The 22,979-nt window shown below is 36.4% G+C and overlaps 1 protein-coding gene across 11 annotated transcripts in view; it reads left to right on the top strand.

Annotated features, from left to right (window-relative positions):
• Positions 1 to 22,979, top strand: part of cacna1g (calcium channel, voltage-dependent, T type, alpha 1G subunit) — a 186,896-nt gene that overhangs the window by 161,997 nt on the left and 1,920 nt on the right. For 6 of the 11 annotated variants that reach the window (XM_043253658.1, XM_043253657.1, XM_043253659.1 and 3 more), the window contains 11 exons: positions 2,193 to 2,344; positions 3,718 to 3,827; positions 5,621 to 5,754; positions 7,311 to 7,381; positions 9,166 to 9,244; positions 10,761 to 10,882; positions 11,018 to 11,443; positions 15,133 to 15,276; positions 16,465 to 16,587; positions 19,292 to 19,481; positions 19,584 to 19,753. In XM_043253658.1, coding sequence (XP_043109593.1) covers positions 2,193 to 2,344; positions 3,718 to 3,827; positions 5,621 to 5,754; positions 7,311 to 7,381; positions 9,166 to 9,244; positions 10,761 to 10,882; positions 11,018 to 11,443; positions 15,133 to 15,276; positions 16,465 to 16,587; positions 19,292 to 19,481; positions 19,584 to 19,753 — 1,721 coding nt within the window. Of the gene's footprint in view, positions 1 to 2,192; positions 2,345 to 3,717; positions 3,828 to 5,620; positions 5,755 to 7,310; positions 7,382 to 9,165; positions 9,245 to 10,760; positions 10,883 to 11,017; positions 11,444 to 15,132; positions 15,277 to 16,464; positions 16,588 to 19,291; positions 19,482 to 19,583; positions 19,754 to 20,926; positions 21,434 to 22,979 lie in introns of those variants that run through there. The other 5 variants (XM_043253666.1, XM_043253667.1, XM_043253668.1 and 2 more) reach the window with 4 other exon arrangements.

A 22,979-nucleotide genomic window follows, 5' to 3' on the forward strand; every position in this document is an offset into this window, starting at 1 on the left:
CATTTTGTCCAAATTGGTCAAGTCACTGATTCAATGGCTCACTCATACAAACATCTGGTGAATTTGAACTGGCATATTAGTGTAGTACTCCAACTATTTTTGTCATATTGTCATTTTATTTGGAAGTTTTATTTGCAAGTACTAGGGTATTGTTCTAGTTCATACCTTTGAGTACAATGAATATATCAAATTCTCACTCATGAAGACTTGCTGTAAGGAAAGACTATTTCCCAGTGCTGTTATTTTTAACTAAAACTATAAAAAATGTATTTTTTGTTATTAAAGTAAAGCTAAAATATATGAATATTAAATGAGAAACAAAAAATTTAAATACTCCTTTGGCAACTATATAAAATTCAAGTTTTAAATTTAGTCTTAAAAGTCTTAAAATTACTAGAACTAAAATTAATATAAGTATAAAAAATAAGAAAAATGACAAAGGCACATGCAATTGTTAAAGTTTAAATAAAACCCTAATTTAATAACCTAATTCATAACCTTAATAAATACTATTGTATTATATAAAAATAGAATAACACAGTTGATCCATAACACTGCAAAGACTACAAACAGTACAAATGTTAATGTTAAACTGAGATGAACATCCAAAACATTACTCACATCACTCTTAACAAGCAAATAATTTGGACATGTTCTAGATGAGTCATACTCAAATTCACTATCCAGTGGGGAGCAGCCATGTGATTAAACAAATACTGCTGATGTGGCACAATTATATATAAAAAAGAAAAGGTTGAATGCAGCACCTGTTCCTTTGGTCCAGTGGCTGGTGCCAGAAAAAGCCTGCCTAATGGGCTGACAGGACCACAGGGAACACAGCTGCCGCTCACAGCTCTGCCTGTGTGTTGAGATGATAAGCCCCCCGGCCCCCCGCTGCTCTGCCATCCCTCCTGTCCTCTCCATGCTCAGCGAACAACAGAGCGAAATCACAAAGAATAGAAATGGATCAGAAATACTAGCATATGCACAAGTCCATCCAAACGGAATGGAGTTTCTTTTATGTCTCAGGGAATCTCATTAGAAAATCCATGACTGTAGGACGATTTGTTTTGTTGAGGTGTCTGTGAGTGAGCAGATCGCAGGCATCCTCTGCCTTTGATCTGATATTTGGGACAGACCACAGAAACATAATCACAGTTCACACGAAAATGAAAATGATGTCACTTGCTCAGCCCCATTTAGTTCAAAACCCATATGACTTTCTTCTGTGCTATTCAAACTGAGACATTTTGAAGGCTGGTTTGCTTTCTGTATCATAAAAGTGGTCCATACAACTTTAGCACTATATTACAGGCCATATAAAGTCATACAGTAGCTTTGTGTGAGAAACATGGTGCATGTATGTTGTTACTCAATGGGAAGTTTAGTAAGTTTGCAAAACTCTAAATGATTCTGATTCTTTCCAAAATTGGCCAATTTTCAAGTTCAGCTCAACTTGATGATTCAGTCACAGTTTGTTTTGCTACTTGCTGGAAGGTTTGCATTTGTAAATGAATCAGCATTTTGGGTCAAATCAAGGATTGGATCATAAAACTAATATAAATGATTCTTTCACAAATTGGACCGATCCAGTTTTAACTCACTGACTTGATACAGTCGCAATAAATAACATTGACTTCCTGTTAATCGGACAGAATTTGTTATTACTCCCTGCAAAGTCAATATTTGATGAAGATTATGAACTATTCAGTACGTATAACGAATAATTGTTTTGCAAAATCGAACTGATCAGGTTGTCAAGTGTAACTCACTGACTCGATTCAGTTGCAGTGATTAACACCAATTAGCTTTTTTTCTCACACAAAGCAATCATTCAAGGCTTCAAAAATGTTAAATGTGAAATACAAGTCATATTTTGACCCTTTTAAGACATTATTTGTGATTGATGAGGGGGCAGCACAGCCTTTTGAATCTCTTCTTTTGTGTTCCACAGTAGAAATAACGTCAAACAGGTTTGGAACAACATGAGGATGATTAAGTACATTTTCATTTCTGGATGAACTTATACATATACAGTATTATCTACGGTATCTCTTTCTCTTTTTCTTCTCTTTCCCACTGAATCTTTCCCTTTACCCCTCTTTTCTCAGTGTGGGCATGAGTGTGTACAAATCAATGTTTGTTTCAGTGCTGTTATTTCATGATTCCTCCCTGTTCCCATGGTTCTTCAGAAGCCCAGAGTAAACCCTATTACTCCGATTACTCACCTACACGGCTTCTCATCCACAAGATGTGCACCAGCCACTATCTGGACCTGTTCATCACAATTGTCATCGGGCTCAATGTTATCACCATGTCCATGGAGCACTACCAACAGCCTAAGGTACTTCTTAGAATGCCAGTAGTGAGATGCTTGTGCTTGTTGATATTCCATTAAGGAAATGAACCCGCCGGTTATGTAACTCCAAACAATGTTACTCTAAGTTCAATTCACTGCTGTCTCATTTTATGGCTATGCATAATATTTGCTTATTAGGCAGATGATGTTTGTGTACACTTTTTGCTATACCCCATTTTGATTATATCATAGCAGTAAGTATATAATCTTAATATTTACATTATTATACTTATTTGCACTTTCATTGTGCCACTCCAGGACATTTTGTACCACTGCCTGTATCTGAAAAAGCCTTATGAGGGTAATGCCTCACCAAAATAAACTGCACTGTAGTGTATGAGCTGAAATTTATGCATATTCCCTCATCTGTTATTTCCCACTGCATAACACTACAGAGACAATTCATGAATATTCAATAGATGACTAAAACAATAACACGAGTTAGCAGACATGTTCTGGGAGTTTGGATTGAATTTCTGTAAATCATTTTAGTGGCGTAATATGTTCTTTTGAAGTGCTTTTTTATGACAAAGGTCAGTTTTGATGGTAAAAGACCACTTTAAATTACGTTTGATTCTTTCAAACTTAAAAAAAAATGCAAACTTTAAAAAAATAATTTATTCATTTATATTAGAATAATTTATTATAATTATATAATTATATATAATTATATATTATATTATTTATTTATTTTTACAGTGCTAAAAGTTTTTACATAATACTAATTATTATTATTATTATTATTATTATTATTATTTAATTAATACACTTTCACATGATTAATATTGGACTTGTTTGATGAAAACTTTTTTTTTTCCATCAAAGTTATTTCTTTTTTTTTGTACTTTTCCTATTGGACAGCTATTGTTGCAATGTTTCCCAGGGTTTTCACCCATCATTAATGGAGGTCTGCGACCTCACCTGTGCCTATAAATAGCAGTCTGCTTTAATTAGAGCCCCGGTAGCCCGCAGAATCTTGGAGGAAGTGGAGCAAAGGGGATTGTTAGGCTTTGACCACTTACACACTCATTCCGTGAACAGAATCAATTGATTTTCTGGTGCATCGTCACACTTAGCCTGTCCTTAATTACTTTGTGGTGGACAGAGGAGAGGCCAGACTCCTGGAAATATCCAGTATCTATCAGACCCTGCCAGCTTATGATTGGTGTTTCTTTTGGGCTCCTTTGGTAACTAATCATCTTTTCTGCTTATTTATAATGGAACGACTTACTCAGTCCCCATTCGGCCTACAGTTTGGGTATTAGTTTATTTATTTCCTGAAAGAGTGGATACATTGCAGTTTTAAGCTTTGTTGCTTCTGTACTTTCACTATTACATTATCTTCTGTGTTTTTAAAGGTTCTGGATGAGGCTCTGAAGATCTGCAACTACATTTTCACAATCATATTTGTGCTGGAGTCCGTCTTCAAACTTGTTGCCTTTGGATTTCGCCGCTTCTTCAAGGACAGGTAGTAGATGTGACCCTCTCAAAAGTTATATTTGAGGTAGTTGATCCAAATCAAATCATATTTACGGTAAATCCGTTTCCGTGAAACTCCAATATCCCTATCAGTGAATGTGTGTGTGTGTGTCTGTGAGAGAGAGAGCAATAGGGTTTGTTAGTATTCCTGAAGCCACATCCTTTGAAATGATATCACAGCTTTGAGATTCTTTGGTTTGCCTCAGACTGTCAGAAGCACATCGAGAGCAGAACGCACTGGCGTCTGTGGTAAAAAACCAGAACCGAATTTATATCACTTGTGGTTTTGGTAAAAGAAACCCCTCTTGAGTATCCAAATTCAGACTGTCTGGGGCTTAAACAATGAGAATGCATCCTAAATGGCATCTATTCCTCTTAAATTAGTAACAAAGCAGTAATAAATGCTTTATTCTACCATTTAATATGGACCACACATATTTCCCATAGAGTTTGAATGATCCATTACGCTTTTAATTTGAATAATCAATATGGGGATTAGGCCCTTTACTGAAGTTGATATGCCATTAGAAATTCTCGTTTAATCAGCTTTTTGTTTCGCTTACATAATAAAGAGCATATCATGTCAATGTATTCCCAGATCCTTAATCCATGTGTAGGGAAATGTAAAGCAGCTATTTGCATACTAATTAGAACTTTGACACAACTTAATTGATATGATTTTAAGACAAATCTCTCACCAAAGGCCCTCCCTTGAGTTGAAACTACTGTTAGACATTTCAGAACATGCTGTTCAGGAGGCAAAGGTTTAAGAGCTTTATTGATTTACAACAACATTAGAAATGGCTTTCTATTAGTTTTATCAGCCCTTTCATGCAACACCCTCCAAGTCCGCGGGGATGCAGAATGGAAGCACGCTTTGATCACTGAGCCCCTCAGCGAGTGAAACTGGTGGGAAAAATGTAGAAATGCTTTGTGTTAATCATTTGACTTAAATTTCCCCACATATCTAATGAAACACCTCTCGTGGCTGCAGGCCCCAGAAAATCGAGGCGTCCTAAAACAGGCTCTAGGCTCTACCTCACCCATGACAGTGTTATATTTGACTCTCAGAGGGAGTTATTTAAAGTTAGCCGCAAAGTTTGAAGCCATATTTAGACAATGAACATGCCGAGAAGTCTGCTGGATAAGAAAAGTAACATCTAGGGTCAAATGAGGGTTGTTTGCACAAAATGAACATTTTCATCGCTTTTCATTTTTGAAATTGTGCTGCACACTTTGCCTGGAGTATTTTTGAGAACTTACCACCTTCAACTCATATGAAGCTGTAGGACTGAAGAAATCATACAGCAATATTGAAGTGATTTTTAAAATTAGCACATTGGGCAATTTCATATTTATTCTCCCTTTTCAACAAAACAAAAACCTGAAATTTCCCTCTTATTGTCAAAGAAAACTGGTACAACAAATAAACAAAATAAAAGAGAATTATGGATAATGTCATTTTGCTTTATAAACCAGGTAAATGTTTACAATTTTCCAGTAATCTGTTCATCAACTGTAAAAACTGTAAATTGTAGCATTAATGTAAAACATTACAGTAAATGGTAACATAATTTTTTTTCTTAAATTAAAACGAATACCTTAATTTATTTAAATAAAAATAAAAATATTACTACTAATAAATAAAAACCATCTTATCCATCTTTAAGTACAATGATTCTGACAACATGAAGGCAGCGTTGCTCTCTTTTATTTAATAATTCATATTTATTATTTTAATTTTACATTTACAGTTAATGTAACAAATGTCTTCCTCAACAGGTGGAACCAGTTGGATCTTGCAATTGTTCTGTTGTCCATCATGGGCATAACACTGGAAGAAATCGAGGTCAATGCTTCCCTTCCCATCAACCCCACCATCATTCGCATCATGAGGGTGCTGCGAATCGCTCGTGGTTTGTATTCTCTGCCCTCTTATCTTCCGTACCACCATGGTCCATTTTTCTTTCCTGCAGAAGTTTACACTCCTCAGCGCTCTGCCTGTTAGGCTCAGTAGATCAGAACCGGTTGTGTATGTAACCCTCGGGATCTCTGTTGTTTCACAGACTGCTCAGCAGAAGCCGTAGTCTGTGTAGAAAGAGTCCAGATGGCTGTAATGAGAAATTCAGATCACACAGCCACTCTACTTATTTCTTACACACACACACACTCACAAGCTTATACGCTCATAACACACACAGTGTGGGAAGCTGGGGTGCTTGTCTACTTGGAACGATTATTCTTCCTCTAATGAAAGAGCTGCTGGGTGAGTCTTTATTGATTATTCCCTCAACAGAGATGGCCAAGCAAACACACCTGCTCAGATGTCTGTGTTCTCATCAGGTTGTGTGTGTGTGTGCTTGTGCTCATACACAGCCTATTTCTTCCTGGACTCATTCAGACATTCCTTTAATGAAAGTCACAGGCATCATCCACTTATGGCCATGATTGCAATTAACCAAACCTCCACAGCGGCGTCTCTTCCATGGCTGAACGGCCTTGTCATCAACATCATTAAAGCTCCGTGTGTGTAGTGCACGACCCCAATAATAACATGCTCTGTGATCTGACCACTGTGAAAATTACATGAGAATTAGTTTCCACTGGCTACTTTTAAAGAAACAGCACTGTGTGCATATTTTTGTTGTTTTTTTCTATTGAAAGGTTGAGTCAGTATTTTCTGTAAGGCCAGTTCGTCATTATTAGAATTGTAATTTAGTTCAATTAAATTGACAAAAAGTAAAATGCTACACAAGGGTTCTGTTTTAAGTAATTGTGCAATTTTTGTCAGCATAATAAAATGATTTTAATGATAATGTGAAACTAAAGATTGGAGTAAATGGCTGCTAAAAATTCAGCTTTGGAATCACAGGAATAAATTATATTATAATATTTATTTAAAAATGCAGCCCTGTTTTTTTTTTTTTTTGTTTTGTGTTTTCTTACAGACCCCAAACTGAAAATGTTTAGTAGTGATTACCCTTTTAGTTTATATAGTTTCTGTAGTTCTGTAGTTTATATTTTGGAATTATATTTTTCTGCCATCTCACTTAATGTTAATCATTTAAAACCTTAACAGTCAAATTTTAACTAATAGCATATTAACAGGTCTATAAAAGTAATATTCATTAATCATAATGCACATAAAAATGTCATGATGCTTACTAATTTGCCTTTTTAAGGGGCATGTTAAATTTTATTAGTATTATATTTTTAATTGATTAATTATAGTTATTTGATTTTAATACTGGTCATCTTTCGGCCATTCCATAAAAACAATTATTAGCTTGTCAGTATCAATCACAAATGTAATAGATAATTTACACAAACTTAAACTTTAAAATATATTTTTCTATTTATTTTTTTTTTCACAAGTTCATCTAAAGAAATTGTATTTTGCTTATATTTGTATGTTTGTAATTGCCTTTTCATGTATATACTGTATAGTAAGCAGTCTCTCCTGTTGTTTCAGTGCTGAAGCTCCTCAAGATGGCCGTGGGAATGCGAGCTCTGCTAGACACTGTGATCCAGGCCCTGCCTCAGGTACTGCACCAAACTTTTGTCTGTCTCCTTCATAAAGTTCTGCTCTCCACTCGTCCGTTGTATCCTGGGCCCTTTCGCTGTTCTTTTGGGGCCCCTATGCTCTCCACAGGCCTCATTTACATAGTCAATCTGCCATGAAGAGGCCACAGCAGTGCAGATTGGCTCTGATGGGCTGCTTGGAGAATAGCAGAAATGACAGAAGCCAGAGAAGAAAATCTCCAGCATGCGCATTCTTTGATAGCATCAGGCTCCATCGCCGCCTGCAGGGTTTTTGATTTGGAAACATGCCTCGCCACAGGACACACTATTAATTCCAGTCTCTCCTTTAGCGCTCCTCAGATATGCACTTAGATAATCAGACATGTAATTCTACTTGAACTAATTGTCACTAATTGGATTAGATCATGTTTAGCCGTCACCTGATCTCAGCATCACCTCCTAACGCCCTTTCAGTCTGGCGCTGTAACTTTCGCACAGTTTGTTCTTTTGTATTAAAGTTGCTTTTTTGTGGTTCTGGGCTATTGATCTACTCTTCTGCAATTTGTGAGAGGTGATCCGTAACAGTGTTCTGGAGATATCCTGCCAGATTGTGTCAGTTTGATCCCTGTGTCTTGAATCACTGTGAATCCAGCCAGTGAAGAGTGCACTTAAGAGAGATTAGGGTGGGAAAATAGCCAGACTTACAAAAAGAAATGTCGGCGCAATCAGATTTGTCAGCACATCTAATCTGATTCTTTTTATTCCTTTCCGTTTTCCTCAAAATCCTGCCTGATCCAGTCGTCTGTGATCACTATGCATGATTGTTTTGCATGATTCTTCACTTAATCCTTTCCTGTTATGCAGAAGCACATGTTTCTTTCTAGATATCGGGGTATACTAGAGCAAGGTTACTTGAAAAAAAAAAGCTAATTAAATAAATGCATTGTGGATGAAAAAAGTCTTATTTTTGCTTATTGAGTTACTGTAGCTTACTTGGAGGGGTCAATTTGAAATTAATTTGATATACTTTAATTAATTTGTTTGCTTTAACCATCTAAAGACATGTTGATTATATCATACTGCTTTCTATAACTCTCTATAAACTCTAACAGAACCTAACATTTTTTAGGTCAGATAAACCAACTTATACCAAAAACATCACTGAATTACATTTTATAAAAGAAGAAGATATGCTTTGGAGATTTTTAAATCTAATTATTAATATAAATTAATTCTTAATAAATAAATAAATATCTTAAAATGATGTGCCAAACACTGAAACATTCACTCAAATAATTATAGTGAAATAATTTAAAATCTAAAAATGATTATAATTTATTCAATATATGACCATGACATGCAAATGTCCTGCATAACAATATTGACCCAGGGCTAAATAGATTTCAGGTTTCTAATTAGAACTTCTTATTGATGGAATGAAAGGGGGAAGGGGATCAAAAAACTAGATTTCAGATTTGTCCTCTATTAACATGTGCCTAACTACTGCTACAGTAGGCCGCGGCTTCGGCATAGTTTGAGTTTACAAACCTGGCAAGCTCTAATCATGTGGAACACAGCTGTCATCTTCTCACTACGTGACTCTCTCTTATTGGCTCCTCACAGGTGGTATTTCTAGGTCTGTACTGTCAGTTTTCTTTGCGCTCCATGACAAACTCTCCTGGCTTTCTCTCCCTTGCTCTCTATCTCTCTCTCTCTCTCTCTTCTCTCTCTCTCTCTCTCTCTTTCTCTCTCTCTCTCTCTCTCTCTCTCTCACTCTCTCTCTGTCTCTCTCTCTTTCTCTACAGGTGGGGAATCTGGGTCTCCTCTTCATGTTGCTCTTCTTCATCTTTGCTGCTCTGGGAGTAGAGCTGTTTGGTGACCTGAGTAAGCATAACAAACGCACATAAATAAGGACCATTTTTCCTCATGGTCTAATTCACTCAGACGCAAACACTCCCTCTTACACACATACACTCCTCAGGATGTTCCCTTCTAGGTTTTATTTACACTGAAATGTAAATTACTTACATTCCCCAGGGAGTGTGTGACACCACTGCTTGGAGTCCAAAAACTAAATAATATAAATATGCTATATTGAAAATATAAAGTTAACTTTAACCAAACCCAAAGTTAAGAAGCCTAAATAACTTTTTAGTGTCCCACATTCAAGTATTTTCACTAGTATTTTCAATATAACAACATTAATATGCTACTCTACATGGTATTATAGGCCAGACTTAAATGCAACACTCAGTTTTATTCATTAAGAGGTCCTAAAAAATCAATTTCCTTCATTTATTTATTCCCTTTATGACATTGATTAGTTCAATGATGTCGTAACCCTCTAATCTGCTAAAACTATATAATTATGTTTTAAATTGTTTGATTTATTACTGTTTATTTGTTTTAAATTGCCGTGAGATCACTTTCACATATTTTAGAAAGTTTTCCATCCTTGTCTGTGAGGGCAAACCATAAATATGGTACCTGCAGGAGATTTTCTCTACAATACGTGGCAGGACATTTGGCACCGGTTTACTGAATACAGCCTGCCGTGATTCATTGCAGCTCAGCACAATACCAGGGTTGATGTCATTTCCATTTCCAATCAGCCGACTCAAGATAAACATAGAGACTTCATAATTCATATCCAGCTTTACAATGCTGTCCAAGTTCAATATATGGAGTCTGCTGGCTGAACTGAGATTGACTGTCTGCAAGGCAAACTTTTTTTCTGTTTCTTGCCAGACTAAGGATGAGTCAGGATTGTTGACTGGTCTATTAGCAGTCCACCAACTAAATCGATCAGTGTGATTATTTTAGATTTAAATGTTGTCCTAATACATATGTTGTGAGACTGCAAAAATGTGTAGTATCTATTTACATATTTGGACTATTTCATCAATAAATATATGGTAAAATAATTTGACATTTTGTACATTTGTGTTTTCTGCTCGAGTGTCTAAAATTAAAATCTCACCTTATATAGAATAACCTTTGAAGAGTTAAAGAGTTAAAGAGTTTGTAAAAAGATAGAAGAAAATAATAAATTATTTTGTAGGACACTGTAAAAAACAAGTTGTTTCGAGTTATTTACAGTGTACGTAATATAGTGCTATAAAGAACATTTTCATTGTATAAAACTTTCCGATAAATGTTCTATAAAAGTATTCAAATTTTCTTTGCCCAATGAAAACAATGGTTGTTTTAAGATCTGATCACTAAAAGGTTCCTTGGGGACCTAAAACTGTGTTGCTGTGATCCCACTTTTGGTATTTTCATATCTGAAAGTGTATTTTAAACACAAACTTTTCATTAAGTGCACTTATTCACCATACTGAAAATGTTGATTTGCACATTCCCAGACCATGTACCTCATGACATTTTGTTTCTGTCCCAGTATGTGATGAGCTGCACCCCTGTGAAGGTCTTGGCCGTTATGCCACGTTCAAGAATTTTGGCATGGCTTTCCTCCTGCTGTTCCGTGTATCCACTGGGGACAACTGGAATGGCATTATGAAGGTGGGACACAGGGAAAGTCATGGTGAATTTCGATGATGTGCATGGTTTTAATTAAAATTTTTTGGGTGTGTTTTTCTACGGTCGTTAACAACCTATTCACCTCTCTTTTTTACGCTCTTTGCATCTACATTGCAGGACACGCTCAGAGACTGCTCCCAAGACACAGGCATCTGCTATAACACGGTGGTGTCCCCCATTTACTTTGTGTCCTTTGTACTGACGGCTCAGTTTGTGCTGGTCAATGTGGTGATCGCTGTGCTCATGAAGCACCTGGAGGAAAGCAACAAAGAGGCTAAAGAGGAGGCTGAGCTAGAAGCCGAGATGGAGCTGGAGTTGGAGGCTGTGGGTGGAGATGGAGGAATATCCCGTGGACACATGCCACCTTTGGGACATGCTGATGTAGGTGGACCAGGAGGGTCGCCTTGGATTTCAAGAGACTCTCGAGATATGTCAGGACCTCTTTACCCCACAGACAGCCCACCTGCAGACATACGCAGGGACTCTGAAGATCACATAAAGACAGATCCTGATCCTCCTCATAATTTGGAGCCAACATTAGAGGTGAGTTAGTGTGAGGTCAGTGGTATGTACTTTTAATTGTATCGTTTCCAGGCACCACTTCTGAACCAGACTATGTAACTAACTGGTTTAAAGGGTTACTCAATCCCAGAATGTCGTTCCAAACTTCTTTGGAATACAATTTAAGATATTTTGGATGAAAACCATGAGGGTTGTGACTGTCATATTGACTGGCAATTCAATTACACTGTCAAGGTCCAGAAAAGTATGAAAGACATCATTAGAATAGTCCATCTGCCATCAGTGGTTCAACCATAACGTTACACAGCTATGAGAATACTTTTGTTTTCTTTCCATATCGTCCAAAATATCTTAAAATTTGTTTCTAAGACAAGCAAAGCGTTTACAGGTTTGGAACAACATGGGGGTAAGTGATTAATGACAAACTGTTAATTTTGGGGTGGAATAATCCTTTAAGCTGTTTATGACCAAATTAGGCCAGCCAGACCAGTCACTATGTTAAGCAGGTTTCAGCAGGGTGTCCAGCTTGCTTTTATTTTGTTGAAAATGCTGCAGAGATTACATATTTTTGTAGGCCGAAACTTTGGAACTAATGTGTTTTTAATGGGTTTTTGCCTGAAATAAGGTCTGTGGGTTAGCACAAGATTAAGATATATCGTCATTCTATGACATAAAGTACATCAGTAATTGTATTATTTCTTGTAAACTTAAAAAAGGTAGTTACTAACAAGTATCAAACACATTAAACAAGTAAGTTAATCACTTAAGCTTCCACAGCTTTGTTTATAATCACACTTTTGCAAACTACTCATAAACTTTCATTGATTTTTATTTTATTATTACATAAAAAAAGACAGTAAGAGCTTAAATTAAGTTTTTTTTTCTGATGATGTTATGTAGGTTTCAAAATTCATAAAAAAATATATTTTTGGAGGTAATTATGAACAAAACACTGGAATTAAAAAAGAGCTTATTTTCTGAAATCCCTAGAAAATCCGGTAACACTTTATTTTAAGGTGTCGTAAAATAGAGCAATTATCTAATGAGGTACTATTGTAGTAGCCATTGTACTTACATGAAATAAAATGTACTTCAAAACTGTAAAATGTATCATGTAACTAAGTTATGGAACAGCCTTTAATGTAACAGGCATCTACAGTTACACACATGTAAAAGACCGAGTCTGTTACACACCTACTTACACTTAAGTACCATCTTGCTACACGTCAAAGTAGTTTATGCCTGTTTAATATTGTATAATTGTAATGTAATTAGAACGGTATTACATGTATTTAAGATTTGTACTAATGGGTTCAATCTAACTAAGGTGCAGCTAGATAAGGTGTACAGTATAGATACACATGAAGTACACTTAAGTACAATCTTGATACACTTTATTTTAAGTAGCTTATGTCTGTGTACTTGAATTTATAATTATGTTGTATAAACTCTGCAACAATTATGTGACAATCTTTTGGTTACATAAGTAACTGTGTAACAGACTTGGTAGCAGCCTGTTACATCTGCATAATTACAAAATTAAAACTTACTATGTAATTACTCTGTATTATAGACATCTTAAAATAAAGTGTTACCAAAAATTCTGTTATGTTAACTTTGGGGTTGGCCTACAAAAATACATGTCACTGCAACACTTTATTGTCTAAATCCAGTATACTGCAAAACAACACACCATACGCTTCCATAGATGTGTGGACCCACATGCGTCACTGATGCACAATAAAAGAATGTGTATGGTTCAGTTAGGCTTATGCATCTGCTGTATGCTTCCCATTACCACAGAAAATTATTAAAAAAGACTTGTTTACAGCAATACACTTGTAGAGGGAGTCGAACAGGCACGACCTTCTAGAGGATATAAAAGCAAAAAAAAAACCATCCAGCTCATGGTTTGTTAAAGCATTTGTATCAGTGCGTTCATATATTAATTTGTCTGTACAAAATGGGAATTATTTGATATGTAATTAGTTTTTTAGCAGTGGGACTACTGAGATTTTGAATCTGCATTACCAGTCTAATTCCTGTGGATTTGTCTCTCTAATTCTCTTGTGGCTTTATATGGTCATGGGGGAAACTCCACATAGAAGAAGATGGTAAACAATTTTGTTACTCTAGTCGTGTAAACATGTACAATGTGTAAGCCTTGTAGTTCTACACACTACGTTGCGTGCTTTTAAATCAGTGCAAAGCAGTGCCCCATTGACTTCTGTTCAAGTGCATAATTGTAAACATTTTCTTTTAAGAGTTATTTTCTGTGGTAAACAACAGCTTAAATAGATAGTGAATCCAAAAATGTAAATTTCATTTCAAAATGTAATTGTTTATCCATATTTTATGTTGTTTTTAAACCTCAATCACTGGTAAAAATTGGGTAAAACACATTTTAACTATTGACTAAGATGGTTCCCTCAAGAAATTTCTTATTTGCTGCTTATTTATCTTAAGTGAGGTCGTTGTAATAGTAGTTAAATACTAGTCAATTAGGTAGTAGTTAAGGGATGTAGAATATGGCCATGCAGAATAAGACAATAATAATAAGTAATGTGCATGCTAATTAATCAACTAGTTAGCTATTTCCCAATAGTTATTCTCAGTATTTAGAATATCTTTTATTTTTTACCTATGACATGCCAATGAGCAAATGATATCAAAATGCTCATTTTTGGCTGAACCTTCGAACTTGTATATCTGAACTTCTTTAGAAACATGATAAACAATATATGAATATATTAATTTTGCACAATATATGCAGCATTCTTTTCTACATTGGTTATCACCAGTCTCTAACTAACAATTAACTTTTTATTAGTTATAAAATAATGCAGATTTGGTATTTACAAGAGCTTTCAGACCATTATTAACATGCATTTAGGTTTACTGAAAAGACAGTTTTAAGACTGTTATTTATAAAGTGGGGAAGTCCATCAGTTTCTGTAATTATCCTAAAGAGATGCGACTGTTGTTTGCTCCTCATAAACTTAGTGGTCGGAGGTCAGACTAATGCCATGGGAAAGTAGTGATACAGACCTCTTCTTTTTTTAATGTAGGCTGGCTATTTCCAGAATACCAGCCATTTTTTTAAGTGAACAATGACATTATCCTTCCAGTTCTCTTCTGAAGTGTGGCCGGTGTTGAAATGTTTTCCTCATCATGGGAACAAACGTACATAGAGCTCTAGTACCCCCTTGTGGGTGTCAGTGGTAATATCAAATGTTTTAATGTCTCAGGGTTCAGAGCCCAATAATACAGCACGTAATGAATTGGACTACAGATTTAACTAAGAAATGCATCTTAGATAAACTGGTTTAAAGGATCAGTTCACTTCAAAATTCAGTCACAAATTATCACGTTGTTGCAAACCTATCCATGGCCATGGCTCAGAATGTCAACCTATGTGCCCCACGGAAGAAAGGCTGTCAGTAACGTGGGTGCCTTCTTTATTTTTTGGGGTGAACAGTTCCTTTAAACGAATTCTGAGTTTCTTGTTTATCCTTTCGTAAATCTCTCTTCTGGCTGCTTGTGTTATATAGTAGTCTACAAACTTCTCTCCTTCCTTCATTTCTTCTCTGTTTTTTCTCTGTGTAATGTCATTCACGTCACCCCTGGTCATCTCCTCTGCCTCTGTCTCTGTCTGTTCTCTTTCTCTCTCTTCGTCATTCATCCTGTCTGCCACATGTTGGGGCTTTTAGCGGAGGCCTATGTTTGACTCAGTTTCCCTGGTGATCCAGGGCTCATTGGAAGGAGAGCTCAGCCTCATGGACAACCTATCTGGCTCCATCTGCCACTACTACGCTCTTCCCCCCCTTCCCAGCAAGCACTGCACTGAGAAACAGGTCAATGGCATCCCCGTTCACCCAGCTTTGCCTTGTACCACACTCCTCTGCCTGTCTCCTTCCTTTCTTCTCTCCCTCCTTTTCTCTCTCTGGACCACTTAAACTTACATAATAGCACCGAAGCTTCTGTGTGTCAGTTACAAAACCACCTCTGCACTCTGGGATTTCCAGCGCTCTTTAGAAGGCGAGGACTTGGTTCTGCTCCAGTAATATCCATTTGTTGAAGTGTACTTATTTCCTGATCCCATGAGAGTGACAGAGTTTTGCAAAATTGTGTGAACTTTGTGCCTCGTTCCAAAGATCATTAATACCCGGAAAAAGAGATGGACTCATCAGGCCGGAGTCGAAGAAGTAATGTGTGGATCGATAAAGAGCTGGACCGCTGTTGAATTATGCAAGGAAATCTCCTTTGGTCTGTTTCACATTGAAATATTTCATTAAATTGCATTAGCATTGCAAAATGGAGGCTTCTAAAAGCTTTTTTTAAAATGTAATTGGAGAATATGTAATGTCTTTATGGAAATAGCTGGCGCTTTTATTTTGACGACTTTGCGAAAAGTTGTTCCAGCCCGAACTCTCGGGGACAATTAGACGATGCAGCATGCGGGATTTCGCCTGCTGACGTTTGAGGATTTATGAAAGAGATTGCACATTATTTCTCTTTGACCGTAACTGAGTTTGACCTTTTGTTTCTGATATAACTATAATATCTGAGGGCTGTCAAACTTCAGGATATCCATCATGGCTACTGAAGAAAGGGTTTATGCATCCTTCCTCCTGACACAGGAAGGTCATTGTGTTATATTAAACAGTTGGCTCTCTTTTAGTTCACGAGTGTTCATTTAAATGTAATTACGAATAGGGACTTTTATAGTATTTTTTATTTCAAAGAAATCTGACAAAAACTGAATATTTATCTGTCTGTGTGTCTATTTATCTGGTCTATAAATCTTTAAGCTTTAATGTTAAAAGTCTTACAAGATGTTTTTTAAATTCTTTATTACATTAAAATTTGAATCACAACTCTCCATCCTGTTTGCTCAAATACTTTCTCAATCCAAATTCAAATGGAGGTGACATTTAGCTGTATTCATTAACTTGCACTAACCTGTGATAGTCTGTGCGTGTCTTCGAACTATGCATGTGCTGGTTGCCCGTCTCACTCTTGGCTCATCTCTTCTTCTTTAGATTCCTCTAGCCGAGATGGAGGCTCTGTCTCTGGCGTCGGAGAAATCCTGGTCCTTAGCTCTGACGGATGACTCTGTCCCAGATGATTTTAACCCCCTCTTACTAACCAGTCAGGAGTGCAATGTATTGAACAGTAGAGCAATGTTCATTTTTCACTCCTGCCTTTCAGCCTTACATCGCTTCCAAAGACATCTACCCTCTCCACACTGCTTCAGTATTTGACCCTGAAAACATTAGCCTTACGTTTTCTCAGTTCAGTGTTTTAAGATAGTTACAGCACAGTTTTAGCTAAATGTTCTTCAGAGTGGCACCTGGAAGGTTCTCTTGGATTCTTGTGGTACCTGTACCTGTACAATATTAAGTTACAGAACTAAAAGTGTCAAATCTTAGTAACAATACTAACCTATCAACTACATTTTGATGTAGTTGCTTTCAAATAAATGCTGGTTTTCCAGTAGAGTTTTTCTAGAAAGCATCAGTTGACAAAGTGATTTGGCTGCTGTTTATCGGTATATTTTTTGCTTATATACACTATAATTCAAAAATGTTTTTTTAAAGAAGTGTTTTAAGCTTGTTGTTGTTATTATTTTTAAAACAAAAAACAAATAAATACTGTGAAATACTGATAATTGATATAATAGTTTACATAATATATATTTTGAAATAATATTTTGCTCAAGTTACACTTATGGTAATAAACTCTTTACTTCAGGATTATTTGATGAAAAGAAAATCCAAAAGAACATTATTTATTTGAAATACTATACAGATCTTTAACATTATAATTTATCAGTTTAATGCATCCTTGGATAAAGAAAAGTAAAAACATATAATATAGAATAGAATAACATTTTGTTTAATGGTCAGTACTTTCTTGCAGTAGCTTGTAGTTTAACAAACTACTAGTACTTAAAAAGAGCGAGCCTGACTGTATTTTAGCTACTTTATAACATATAGGTAGCTTACATTAACAAACTAGTTTGCAAACTTCCCTAACACTGGTGCTTCCTCTCTACACGTCTAACCTAATTAAATACCTGCCGTGCCAGGGCTGTATGAATTATTTATATTAAAACTATGCCAGTAATCTGTTTTCTGACATTTGTTAGTCTGATGAATTTGTTAAAGTAGAGCATCTTCATCATAATCGCTTTATGCAGAGCTGAGAGGCGAGTGCATTTGGAAGCTTTGGGGTCTTTCTAACCGTCCGCTCCTCTCTTTCTCCTTCTCTCTTTCCCTCTCTCTGTACATTTCGCACCAGCCTAGTGTTTGTATGGTCCAGTCCAGTCCAGTAGATTAGTATTACTGCCTGTCAATCTGCTCCTTTCCTGTCTGGGTTCTGCAGCTATGTTCTTCCTCTCACACGTCTAAAGGCCATTTCTGAACCTCTTCTCCATCTAGTCTCTTCATACTTTTTAGATGTTCCTGTTTGCATCCTCGATCTATTTGTCTGCATATCTACCTGTGTCTCTTTGTTTTTGTTTCATGATTTTATCTCTGTCTTATCTTTTGTGTATTAAAAGTGAAGTTTCTCCCTAGTACCATGCTTCTTGAAAGAATATAGGAGTGTGGTATGGGGTCGGCTTCTGCTGTCTGCCAGCTACAGTAGTGCAGGCTCTGGGCGCAGCTTCTGAAGGGAGGAGGCTGATGCTTTCTGTCACCTCACAATTGAATTCATATTCATTGTCTCAGAACTATGCCCATAGATCCATAAATAATTTATACATAGCATTTCTCAGAAAAGTGAGATCTACATCCAGCCTGTTCTCATTTTTCAATTTTATTTATGTAGATGAAAAAAGGGAGAAAAATGTGCACTGAGATGTGCATAACTGTGCATAATGTCCATAAAGCAGGTTAGAAATAGCAATGTAAATCGAAATGGATATATATATATATATATATATATATATATATATATATATATATATATATATATATATATATATATATATATATATATATATATATATATATATATATATATATATATATATATATATATATATGTATATGTTACCCAAAAGGAATGATAATAAACTGCAGTGTAAAGGAAACAAATGTACTAAAAACATATTTAATCACAAATAACAATCAAAAAATATAATGGAGAAATTGCTGTAATTACTATTGTTTACTAATCTCACGTCATTCCAAACCTTACATTTTTTTTCTATGAAAATGAGAAATTCTTAAGAGTGTTACTTCAAAAAATTTGGTTCTTGATACTCATTGAACACCACAATTTACAAACTAAACTGTATGATTAAGTCTGATTCAATTACTAAAAATGCATATACAGTATACAATACATTGCTATTAAAATTATCTTAAAGGTTTCCATGAAATTGAGAAATTCTGGATACACAAACACCAAAAATCTGTATTTTTTGTTCTTGAGACTTGTTTAACAGATTACCTTACCAAATTTTCAAATGGAGTGTGTGTATTATTCAATCTGATTCATGAATCATTCAATTTGGTCAACTGAATGAAAAAATTTAAAAGAAATTACTAAAAATTATTGAAATACACATGCTTTCAACCATCTGTTGATACAATACATAGATACGAAAAAAGTGCACATTCACATAAGAAATATGCATTTACATCTACACAACATGATTTATGAGATTTCTTGATCAGTCTCCTCCCTATGTCTGGTGCGCAGTAATGTTTGCCTTTCATTGTATGCTAACCAGTCCAGCTTCTATGTATTAGGTACAATGTCTGTGCGTGTGCGTCCATGTGTTCATAAGGGCCCCTGAAGCTCCAAACACAAGTACCAGCTCTCACCTTGACTCGCATCTCTTTTAATGCCCCTCAGACCACATCTCCAGCAGATCCCCCAGACCCCCAGCAGCCGGACGAGCCAACGGACGAGCACTTACTGTACGTGAAGAAGACCTCAGTGGGCCGCACGCATTCTCTTCCCAATGACAGCTACATGTTCCTGCCACTGCAGCCCAACTCAACCCACAGCACCCACACAACCTCACCTCACCTCGCTCAGACAGGTAGAGCACTCCACATCCATTCTATTTCTGAATTTGTTTAAAATGTGGTTTGTTTACAAAAGCCAGTCATTGTGCGATATGAAAACCTGTCTCCTCACACAGGGTCTACAGGCTCTATCCAGTCTCAAACAGAAGAACCCACACTGCACTTGACTGTGCCCACTGATCTTTTCAGACCGATCAGTCCTCACAGCCTATCGGACTCAGAGAGCATCCCACGAATCCCCCCTCCTCGTCGGGCACACACTCTTTCACGAACTCTGCGCAGACAGGTGAGCTCAGGTTCAGTCTTCTCAGACCTTTCACTGCTTCCTTTGAAATGTGTTATGCTTACAAAGTCTGTTTCTATTAACACGTGTTGAGGCACTCTGGTTTTGTTGATTCCACTTAGTAGCTCTGTTCTAAAATCTGGTGAGCTGCCTAGGTACATACAGTATTTCTTGTTTTTTCACCTGACGCATACACAACGTTCAAGACTTTTGGCTTAGCAATTTTATATAAAGATTTCTCTTATGCTAATACATTTCTTTCATTTGAATATATTTTAAAATGTAAATCATTCAATTGATGGCAAATACGAATTTTCAGCAGCCATTAATCAGGTTTTCAGTGGCACATGATACTTCAGAAATCATTCATATGCTGATTCCGTGCTCAAGAAACGTTTGGCTGCATATTATTTCTGTTAAAATTTTTCAGGATCCTTTGATGAATAGAAAGTTCAAAAGAACAGCATTTATTGGAAATAGAAATCTTTATAACATTATAATGTCTTTGCTATCACTTTTACTCAATTTAAGGCATCCTTACTGAATAAAGGCTTTAGTTTCTTTGCCCTTTATGCAATACGTGTGAAATTTCTTATATTGGCATGGCATAGAGTACAAGTAGGTACTCAGTGTGCAAACAGTGGTAAGAAAATGGATAAACCTGCCGAAGCCCTCATTCTACTGAAAAAATCAGTAAATGGTTCTGGGATGTGACAGAAAATAAAAATAAATAAATACATATATTCCATTAAAATGGCACAAGCCTTCAAAGTTGTGACAATGTGTGATATGTAGCAGAAGTACACAGTGTATTTGCATTAGGAATGCAAGTTTAGAATCTGGCTGAAGTGAGTATTTCAAGCATCAAAGTAAGTTGGAATAACCTCGGTATCAGGAGCAGCATATGACTCTGTTACCTCTGTAGGCAGCTGACTAGATTTTACAACAGAACAGTTTTCTCTCTGCTTGTCTTCTTTCATAATGCATAATATTCCTTGTCTATGGATAGTGATCGGAGACTTATGGGAATGTGAGTGGTATGAAGTCTGACACCTCTGCACTGTTGATCTCTCTCTCTGGCTAGTATATTTCTTCTCTAAATCCTTCCTGCATTCTCTCCTTTTTTTCTGCTGCTTTTTGGCCTGCATACCGTCTAATGTGACTCACTCCGAGCAGCTCAGCATGGTACAACCCAAGCCTGACCCCGAGCTCCTCCTGAGGCACAGATACTCCTGTTCCTGAGAGAGCTGGAAAGGGCTGCTTGGTTCAGCTGGCCTCCAGTGCCACAGATCCTTGAACTCCGTCCCCAATTCTGTCCCTCTTTCTCCCACCACACCCCCTTAAATCCCAACGCATTTCACCATGACTACTGTAAAGGCCAAAAGTGCAGGGTAAAGATCTAGAGGAATAAAAATGAGTAGACACTCAACTTAGTCGCATTTATAAAACAGATATTCTGAAGATCTGCAACAATGATATTGAATTCGTTTTAAAGTAAAAATAAATGCTGATGGTAGTTATTTATATATGATATCTACCAAAAATATGTATTTAAACAGTATTGCATTAGTTTGTTTTTAACATTAACTTACAACAGAAAATATTATTAACAACACTGATGTTTATTTAATTATATATATTTTGGTTTCCCATGCATGCCATTTAGTCAGTCATTTGTCATATGCAAATGTAAAATCAACTTCCTGCCACTAGGCGGCAGCATAGCTTCAAGCATGCAAGTTTCAGCATAGAACAGGAACGCTTATGGCTCAGTCTCTTACTCAATGTAAGTTAACATTCCAAATGTGACACGATTCCTTGTGATCTTTAACCCCTCCCAAAACACCCACCCACCTCTCTCCTACTGGGATGTTGCCTCTCTCAGACTCCCTTGATTCAAAGAAAGCGACAGTTTTAGGTAGAATTCTGAGAGAAGGAGACCCCAGAAAGAGACGTGGGTCTTGTGGTCTGTTGCAGTAGCCCAGTGGCTCAGAGTGCAGTCTGCCAAACAGTGCCTGAAGTTTTGCCCTAGGGTAAATATGTCTCTGCCCTAGTTAAAACAGTACATCTACTACAAACTTTTCTCTGAAAGTGCAATTGATATTGTAAGTTTTCACCTACGTGACTTTACCCACAGCAGTAGCATATACAGTGCTGCTACTCAGGCACTGTGTCAATGTCAAAGAGGAGACAATGATATAGAGCAAAAGGAAGACAAATATTTATTTGCTAATTTCTCCTGTAGCCTGTACACTTTCTGATTTTGTTGAAAGTGCACACAGTAAACATTTCCTATCAGTAAAGGCAATAAGAAGGACCAGGGGCGGTTCTAGGGTCTGGAGATACTCATCCTTTGCCCAAACGTCTTGAGGATATATGTAAATCATCATTTGCTAGAATATTATAATCTTAAAAATAAGGCATTTTTATGAAGTAAATATTTATATACTGCTAAATAAAAAAGGTCTCTGTGCATGCAAAAACATGCTCCTTTCAAGCTTCCGATCACTTGTCATTGCAAGTGTTTTTGTTCAAAAGTTGGTATACTGTTTATATAAGAAAACAAAATTGTTGCTTTACCAAAGTTTGTAAAGTTCGTGGCCTTGGTCATGGCTTTTTTAAGAGTTTACTATAAGCCAAAAGCAGTCATGCTTCAGTACAAAAGTATATTCCATTCTGTCTGTTAAATATGTGGTGCTTATTATCTGGATGGAGTGCGTGTCAAGTCAGGTCACCCCTTTTTTGTATTGTGTTAAAGCAGCTTTACAGTATTAAACAGGGAAATAGTGTGTCAAAAAAGTGTGCCGTTCTCCTCTGGCCAGGCAAAACCTGCAACACAAAATCCCACCAATAAGTCAATAGATTCTCTAGTTTCTCCATTAAATCTGTTTTATGGAGCAGATGAAAAGTGACATTAAAACTCAAAGCAATAAAAGAATGGGGGCATAAGCCCTGGAAGCCCATACCTAGGACCGCCCATGAGACTGAAAAGCCTTAGAATGTTTTAACTAGTGGTGAACTGGTTGCTGAATTAAGAATGTTACTTCAGAATGTGTAACTGCTATTAACCAAGTTTTATTGAACTTTGTAGCACAATTTAAGCACTATTTTTGCCAGTTAAAGGTTTATTGTGTGGCCGGGACATTTTGGTATGTCTTGTGACGAGTTACTTCATTTGATACTCTCAAGTTTGATACAAACTTTTAAAAAATGAAGAACACCAACATCA

This window comes from Puntigrus tetrazona, chromosome 12 (genome assembly GCF_018831695.1).
Source record: "Puntigrus tetrazona isolate hp1 chromosome 12, ASM1883169v1, whole genome shotgun sequence".
NCBI lineage: Eukaryota > Metazoa > Chordata > Actinopteri > Cypriniformes > Cyprinidae > Puntigrus > Puntigrus tetrazona.